This window comes from Mandrillus leucophaeus, unplaced genomic scaffold (assembly GCF_000951045.1).
Source record: "Mandrillus leucophaeus isolate KB7577 unplaced genomic scaffold, Mleu.le_1.0 Scaffold440, whole genome shotgun sequence".
NCBI lineage: Eukaryota > Metazoa > Chordata > Mammalia > Primates > Cercopithecidae > Mandrillus > Mandrillus leucophaeus.
This window is the reverse complement of record NW_012104699.1, coordinates 179,363-188,460: the sequence shown is the minus strand read 5'-3', so window position 1 is coordinate 188,460 and position 9,098 is coordinate 179,363. Positions and strand designations below refer to the sequence as shown.

Sequence of the window (9,098 nt, the reverse complement as noted above, 5' to 3'; positions counted from 1 at the left end):
AAACCCTGTCTCTACTAAAAAAAAAAAAAAAAAAAAAAAAAAAAATTAGTCAGGCAAGGTGGCATGCGCCTGTAATCCCAGCTACTTGGGAGGCTGAGACGGAACTGCTTGAACCCAGGAGGCAGAGGATGCAGTGAGCTGAGATTGTGCCATTGCCCTCCAGCCTGGGCAACAAGAGTGAAACTCTGTCTTAAAAAAAAGAAAAAAAGAAATTGTAACATTCTAGGTGACATGTACTATGTAGGCAGGCCTGCGATGACTGGGTCTGTTCTCAACATTATAAGATTATTTTCATGATTCTCTAAAAAAATACAATAAAATGACTATTTACATAGCTTTTACAACACATGAGGTATTTTAGTAACCTACTTTTTATTTTTACTTTTACAAAAGCTTTGGGTTGGTGAAAAATTAAATAATCTAGGCATGATTTACAGTATGCAGGAGGATGTGGATACGTTACATGCAAATCTCATTTTATAAAAGGGACATAGCATCTGTGGATTTAGGTACGCTTAGGGGGTCTGGAACCACACCAATCCCCTACAAATGGTTAGGGGATAAGCATATTCAAAAGAAACATCTTAAGGCTTTACCATGTGTTTTCTTTTTTTTTTTTTTTTTTTTTGAGATGGAGTCTCGCTCTGTTGCCCAGGCTGGAGTGCAGTGGCCGGATCTCAGCTCACTGCAAGCTCCGCCTCCCAGGTTCACGCCATTCTCCTGCCTCAGCCTCCCGAGTGGCTGGGACTACAGGCACCCGCCACCTCGCCCAGCTAGTTTTTTGTATTTTTTAGTAGAGATGGGGTTTCACTGTGTTAGCCAGGATGGTCTCGATCTCCTGACCTCGTGATCCGCCCGTCTCGGCCTCCCAAAGTGCTGGGATTACAGGCTTGAGCCACCGCGCCCGGCTGTGTTTTCATTCTTGAGGCTTATCTCCTATGTGATTTATTTCACATTTTTGAAATGAAATAAAACTAATGAATGCTTTCCCACATTTATAGAGTATCTCTCCAGTGAGTCCTTTTATGTCTATGCAAGGAACTGAGAGAACTCAGTGTTTTCCCACATTCCTTACATTCATGCATCTTCTCTCCAGTGTGAATCCTTTCATGTCCTCGAAGGAAACGGGAACGAGTGAAAGCTTTACCACATTGTTGACATTCATAAGATTTCTTTCCAGTGTGAATTCTTTCATGTCGTAGAAGGCAAGTGAGCCAAGAGAATGCTTTCCTGCATTTCTTACATTCATACGGTTTCTCTCCAGAGTGAATCCTTTCATGGACTTTTAAGTTACCAAAATGACTGAAGGCTTTCTTACATGTTTTACACTCATAAGGTTTTTCAGCTGTGTGGATCCTTTTATGTTGAGAAAGGTATGTGAAACAACTGAATGCTTTCCCACATTCCTTACACTCATATGGCTTCTCTCCAGTGTGAGTTGTTTTGTGATTTTGAAAGGAATAGAAATCAATAAAGGCCTTCCCACATTTACATTTATAGGGTTTCTCTCCAGTATGAGTTGTTTCATGCCTTCGAAGGGAACTAGAAATACGGAAGGCTTTACCACATTCCTTACATTCATAGGGTTTCTCACCAGTATGAGTCCTTTCATGTCTTTGAAATACACTGGGATAAACAAAGGCTTTCCCACATACCTTGCATTTATGAGGTCCATCTCCAGTGTGCATTATCATGTGACTTCGAAAGCTTGAGCGATGAGATAATGCTTTTCCACACTGCTTGCATTCATAGGGTTTCTCTCCAGTGTGAGTTCTTTCATGACTTTGCAGTGAACTAGGACAATCAAAGCCTCTCCCACATATCTTACATTTATGAGGTCCATCTCCAGTGTGCCTTATCATGTGTCTTTGAAAGCTTCCCAGATGATGAAATGCTTTCCCACATTGCTGACATTCATAGGGTTTCTCTCCAGTGTGAGTTCTTTCATGTATTCGAAGGGAACTGGAAACACTGAAGGCTCTTCCACATTGTTTACACTTATAGGGTTTTTCTCCAGTGTGAGTTCTTTCATGTCTTACATAGGAACTGTAATCAGGGAAGGCTTTAGAACAGTGCTTGCATTCATATGGTTTCTCCCCAGTGTGTGTTCTTTCATGTCTTAGATAGGAACTGTAAATAGGGAAGGCTTTAAAACACTGCTTACATTCATATGGTTTCTCTCCAGTGTGAGTTCTTTCATGTATACGAAATAAACTAGGCCAAAAAAAGGCTTTCCCACACAACTTACATATATAAGGTCCACCTCCACGTTGTACTATTATGTGTCTTCGAAGGTTTCCCGAAGAACTGAAGGTTTTCCCACATTCCTTACAATCATAGCGTTTCTTTCCAGTGTGAGGTCTTTCCTGTGTTTGAAAAGAGTGGTGATAATTGAAGGTTGTCCCACATTGTTTATGTGTATGTGGCTTTTCTCCATATTCCTGACACTCATCTGGTTTGTGTCCAGCATCAAATGTGATGTAGCAATTAAGGAATGAACAACCCATGATGACTTCTCCATGCACACTGCTTTCACAGGGATCTACTCCACGAGTTTTTTCATTCACAGTACTACCTGGAATCTGGTTACTTTCACTGAATCTCTCTACGATAAGACATCTGTAAAACATGAGAAGTATATTAATAAAGGTTTATTTATAAATGACTTTATATTTATTAGTAGGTACTGGATTTCCATTTTACATCATCATGCAACGTGTAGGCTTCATGCACTGCTCGAACGTGAATGGACTGAATCTTGTACAAGATAACTAGACCCCAGCTGTTTTCTTGACAATGATAAACACATGGAATTCTTTTTTTTTGAGACAGAGTCTCGCTCTGTTGCCAGGCTGGAGTGCAGCAGTGCGATCTCGGCTCACTGCAACCTCCACCTCCCAGGTTCAAGTATTTCTCCTGCCTCAGCCTCCTGAGTAACTGGGACTAAAGGCATGCACCATCATGCCCAGCTAATTTTTGTATTTTTAGTAGAGACGGGGTTTCATCATGTTGGCCAGGATGGTCTCAATCTCTGGACCTTGTGATTGCCCACCCTGGCCTCCCAAACTGCTGGGATTACAGGTGTGAGCCACTGCACCCGGCCGAATTCTTCATATTATTTCTAAGGGAACTATTTTTGCAAACACTGAATAGCTATGTCACATTTAAGTATATGTTTCTGGAGAAAATTTCCTAGGAATAAATTTATACTGGGCTTGTTCATTTTCTTTGCCTAGTTGTATAATTTCCTGTCATCCTAAGAATTGCTCCACAGATACATGTCTTTCTCTTGTGAGTGCAAATTACCTTAGGCTCCTCCTGGGATTTTTGTGCTGATCTTCAACGTCTGTGTCTTCCCATTTCATTCCTAAAAGGTGGATACAGAAAAAACACTGTAGATTATTATAAAATTCTAAAAACACTATAAGATTTTATGTATAATGGAATCATGCATGATTTATTCACTGAATTATAGCTGACACTTGAACAACATAGGTGTGTACCTCACAAGTCCACTTATTTTGTATTTTTAAGATGGAGTCTCACTCTGTCACCAGGCTGGAGTGCAGTGGTGCAATCTCCGTTTACTGCAACCTCTGCCTCCCAGGTTCAAGCCATTCTCCTGCCTCAGCCTCCCAAGTAGCTGGGACTACAGGTGTGCACCACCATGCCCGGCTAATTTTTGCATTTTTAGTAGAGACGGAGTTTCAGGTGGGTTTCGAACTCCTGACCTCAGGTGATCTGCCAGCCTTGGCCTCCCAAAGTGCTGGGATTACAGGCATGAGCCACCACACCTGGCTCACAAGTCCACTTATACACAAATTTTCTTCAGTCTCTGCTACCCCTGGGACACCAAGACCAATCTCTCCTCTTACTCAGCCTACTCAATGAGAAGATAATGAGGATGAAAACCTTTATGATGATCCATTTCAACTTAATGCACAGTAAATACATTTTTATGTATTTATGATTTTCTTAACATTTATTTTCTCTAGCTTACACTATTGTGAGAATATAGTATGCAATACATGTGACAGACAAACTATGTGTTAATCAATTGTTTTTGTGACCAGTCAACTGAAGGGTAAGTTGTGGTAAACAAAAAGTTACAGGAATATGTACAACTGGTTGGGGACCTGGCACCCCTTAACCCTGTGTTGTTGAAGGGTCAACTATATCCCCTTTCCATATTTCAAATCATTCAACAGCATTGGTGACCAAGAAAAAAATGTCTTTAATTGACTAAGTGAAGACATAATGTCATTTTTACCTATACAGTCCAGGTTCCTAATGGTTTCCCACATCACATCTCTGTACAGAGTCTTCTGTGATGGACCCAGCAAAGCCCACTCTTCCCGGGTGAAGTTCACAGCCACATCCTCAAAGGCAACTGAATCCTGAAACATCCCATATGTACAAAGGAGGAAGGTTGAGACTGACAGTACCAAAAATTTACACCCACTTCATAAACTTTGCATGATACTATTGTTTCTAAGCAATGATTCAATGACATGGTAAATCCACCCTTATTCTCTGTCCACACTTTCTCCAACACAGCAATTCTGATGCTAGAATTGAATTTTGTTGTATAAATAATAGTCAAATAGGAACAAGTCTCTTTTTGATGACTTAAATGAGTGAATTTTATTGCCAAGATCATCCCTAATGTCCACTTTATAGTGGGTCTGTAATTCCTGTCATGACAAAGTCCTACTACTCACTGTGCAAGAAGAGGAGTCCTGTGATTGTATATATTTACAGATGCCGGTTAACAAAGTTGGATCCTTCACGTACTCTGGCACTGGATTTATAGAGGGTCTCCACCAACATAACTAACAACAGGTGCTGAGTGTGCATAAACTGTTTATGGAAAAAGTATAGTATTTGCTTAACTCTTACCTTCTCTTGGGGAGGTTGGAATTTTGTTACATGCTCAGCAGTGGGAGCATAGCTGATCAGCCAATGCTAGGTTTGAATGTTGAATTTTACCCAAGCCCTATAACTCTGGTAAATAAGTAAGATGACAGAAAATCACCTCAACTCCCCAAGCCCAGTTCTTTGTGTTCTGGACAAGCAGCCACAAAACAAAACAAAACAAAACAAAACAAAAGCACTCTTTGCTTACATAGATTATGCCCCTCCCCGCTTTTCTAAACTATAACTCGGCCAGATAAAGAACCTCCAAATTCCCATTTTTTATCTTATGATTAGCTGAGCAGTTTTGTCTTCGCTGATCATACTGAACAAAATACAATTAAAAGTTTCTCTCCTTGCTCCAGGACTGTGAACTTTGACCCATCCTCAGCCTGAGCCAGCATAAAACCCCTCCTTCATAACCCATTTGAAGAACAGACTTAGGTCAGAGTAAAACATTCTCTGATCTAAAATCTGATTCTCGGCCAGGCATGGTGGCTCACGCCTATAATCCCAGCACTTTGGGAGGCCGAGGCGGGTGGATCATGAGGTCAGGAGATTGAGACCATCCTGGCTAACATGGTGAAACTTCATCTCTACAAAAACACAAAAAATTAGCCATGTGTAGTGGCATGCGCCTGTAGTCTCAGCTATTTGGGAGGCTGAGGCAGGAGAATCACTTAAACCCAGGAGGTGGAGGTTGCAGTGAGCCGAGATCATGCCACCACACTCCAGCATGGGCAACAGAGCTCTCGAGACATCATCTCAAAAAAAAAAAAAAAATCTGATTCTCATCCTCCATCCTGCCCTCCCCTTCGCATCTTCCTTCTAATCTTGGTTGCTCTTCCCTTAGCAAGAAAAGAACTTTTCCGCCCAACCTCAGAGATGCCACAGATCTTTTTTTTTTTTTTTTTGAGACCCAGTTTCACTGTTGTGAGCCACTGTGCCCGGCTGGGATGCCTCAGATCTTATACTTGATGCTTTCCCCTTTAGAATGAAGTCACTTAGCTAAATCCAGATTTATTTTACTTGAGAATGTCTAGCGACAGCCCCACAACAGTAAGAAATACAACCTCAAACAGGGAATCACCCCAACTGCCTCAGCTTTCTAATGCTCTGTAGCTTCTCTCAGTATAAAAGCCTCCTCCCATGGCTGGACTGATCAGTTTGGGACACCTGCGGGGGAGGCTTCCAGGAAGAACCAGTTTAAGTGGGCCTTCAATAACCTCCCATTGCAGGCTCAAGATTGGCCTCAACTGGGAGTCACCCGCCTCAGGCCTCTCCACCCCACTCAAGACCATTCACTTCCCTCCCATGCCTTACATGGATAGTTACTTGGTTTAGTTAGTGTTTATTTATTAGTTAGTTTAGTTTAGTATTTATTTATTTAGAGATGAAGTCTCACTCTGTCACCCAGACTGGAGTGCAGTGGCACGATCTTGGCTCACTGTTAGAGTGCAGTGGCACGATCTTGGCTCACTGTTAGAGTGCAGTGGCACGATCTTGGCTCCCAAGTTAGCTGGGACTACAGGTGTGGGCCACCACGCCCGTGGTGGTGGGCGCCTGTAATCTCAGCTAATCAGGAGCCTGAGGCATGAGAATCACTTGAATCTGGGAGATGATGCTTGCAGTAAGCCAAGATTGTGCCATTACACTCCAGCCTAGGCACCAAAGCAAGATTCCATCTCAAAAAAATACATAAATAAAAAATAAAGGTAGGCTGGGAGTGGTGGCTCATGCCTGTAATCCCAGCACTTTGGGAGGCCAAGGTGGGAGGATCATTTTAGGTTGGGAGTTCGAGACCAACCTGATCAACATGGAGAAACCCCGTCTCTACTGAAAATACAAAATTAGCCGGGCGTGGTGGTGCATGCCTATAATCCCAGCTACTCGGGAGGCTGAGGCAGGAGAATCACGGGAGGCAGAGGTAGTGGTAAGCCGAGATCACGCCATTGAACTCCGGCCTGGACAACAAGAGTGAAACTCCAGCTGGGCGCGGTGGCTCAAGCCTGTAATCCCAGCACTTTGGGAGGCCGAGACGGGCGGATCACGAGGTCAGGAGATCGAGACCATACTGGCTAATATGGTGAAACTCCGTCTCTACTAAAAAATACAAAAAAAAACTAGCCGGGCGAAGTGGCGGGCGCCTGTAGTCCCAGCTACTCGGGAGGCTGAGGCAGGAGAATGGTGTAAACCCGGGAGGCGGAGCTTGCAGTGAGCTGAGATCAGGCCACTGCACTCCAGCCTGGGCAACAGAGCGAGACTCCGTCTCAAAAAAAAAAAGAGTGAAACTCCGTCTCAAAAAAACAAAAAATAAAAAATAACGTTAAATAGGAAAAGCACAAGTATCTATCCATTTCAGACAACAAATACCATGTAGTTACTACTTTCATAAGGCATTTAGTAAATTAATAATATTTGAGTTCTTTAGCTGTTGGAAAGTCCTGTGCCACAGAATTTAGCATTAATCTGTCACGGATACATAACAGGAACAGAACAGTTATCCACTGTCCTAAATTCCCCACCCTAAAAAGGAAAGAAACTAAAGTTTTGGTAAATCTTTATAATTCAATCAAACAACTACCACATTTTCTGTTAATATGTGTTCACTTTTTCTGCAGCCATAAAGAAAGCACGACCATTTTTCCTTCATCATACTATCACTGCTAAGTCCTGAAATTCCATTTGAAATAATCGGAGAAACTTACCTGACAGGCTCTGGGGGAAAAAAAAATTAAATGAAGGGTTTTTGTTGTTGCTGCTGTTGTTTTTTTAAACAAAAATTGGAGGCTGAGGTGGCAGATCACTTGAGGTCAGGAGTTCGAGACCAGCCTGGCCAACATGGTGAAACCCTGTCTTTACTAAAAATACAAAAAAAAAATTAGCCAGGCGTGGTGGTGCAGGACTGTAATCCCAGCTACTCAGGAGGCTGAGGTGGGAGGATTGTTTGAACCCAGAAGGCAGACATTGCAGTGAGCCAAGATCGTTCCACTGAATTCCAGCCTGGGAGACAGTGAGAGGCTCCATCTCAAAAAAAAAAAAAAAAAAAAAAAAAAAAAAAAAAAACAAGGAACAGATGACTACACATATAACCTGTTTTCTGAAATCCAACTATTTCTGGCCTCTGTGGAAATACTTTATTTTCTCTATCAATCTAATGACAGGATGCATCTTATAGTTAATAAAACACTGAAGCTGAAAAGAGTGAATACCTCTTTTCAATGTGACAACCTCAGAGATGAGCAGTGCTGATTGGAACACAAACAAGTCTAACTCAGGTGTCAGGTAAGGTCATCCTATCTCCTGGGACATTAGTCACCCCCATCTGCTCAGTAAAGTGATCACCCGCCACCACCCCATGAGATACTGCACTGTGTGCTTTTCAGGCTCACGCACACATGACCTGAATAGGAGGTTCTTGCACAATCGGAATGAGTGGGTTCTCCAGTGCTTACATATTGTTTTCTCTCTTCATTAGTCTGAGAGTCAGGAAGGAAGAAATCATTTCTGTCTTTTCCCCCAAATACGATCATTCAGTTGGCTGACTAGCCTGTGTCCCCAAGGAATGGAAACTGGGGTTGGGGAGGAAAAAGGTGATTGTCCCAAGGGTTAGCTTTTTATAGAAATGATATACCAGAAGATTCCTCCCATCCCACCCAGGCATCCAGCTGTTCTCTGTGAGGCCCCACCCCCTCAGGCTGCTCACTGGGAGAAATGACCCAGGGGCTGATATTCACTAGACCTTCCCAGAGACAGGGCAGCTGTGTGTCTCTTGGGTCAACCCCAGGTAGTTCTGAAACAGAACCAGGAAAAGACAGAGAGTGGGCTGAGAACACATCACTCCGCAAAGTTTCCAAAAGGGACTCTCAATGTTGGGAAGGTATCTGCACCCAGGGGAAAGAAAAGGAGAGGCACAAAGGTTTTTTGTTTGTTGTTTACAAACAAAATAAGTGTCAGGTTATTCTCTGCTTTCTCACATGTGAAATGTTCAGGAACACAAATCTTTTAAGAAGCCGGCCGAAGGCCGGTCGCGGTGGCTCAAGCCTGTAATCCCAGCACTTTGGGAGGCCGAGAGGGGCGGATCACGAGGTCAGGAGATCGAAACCATCCTGGCGAACACGGTGAAACCCCGTCTCTACTAAAAAATACAAAAAACTAGCCGGGCGAGGTGGCGGGCGCCTGTA

General features: G+C 42.9%; 1 protein-coding gene across 3 annotated transcripts in view; it reads right to left on the bottom strand.

Moving 5' to 3' along the window:
- Window positions 1-995: 995 nt before the first annotated feature.
- Window positions 996-9,098, bottom strand: part of ZNF442 (zinc finger protein 442) — a 38,227-nt gene continuing 30,124 nt past the window's right edge. The window contains exons 1-4 of one of the 3 annotated variants that reach the window (XM_011994014.1): window positions 8,370-8,447; window positions 4,271-4,397; window positions 3,307-3,367; window positions 996-2,619 (exon numbers count right to left, since the gene is read on the bottom strand). In XM_011994014.1, coding sequence (XP_011849404.1) covers window positions 996-2,619; window positions 3,307-3,367; window positions 4,271-4,397; window positions 8,370-8,447 — 1,890 coding nt within the window. Of the gene's footprint in view, window positions 2,620-3,306; window positions 3,368-4,270; window positions 4,398-8,369; window positions 8,448-9,098 lie in introns of those variants that run through there. The other 2 variants (XM_011994015.1, XM_011994016.1) reach the window with 2 other exon arrangements.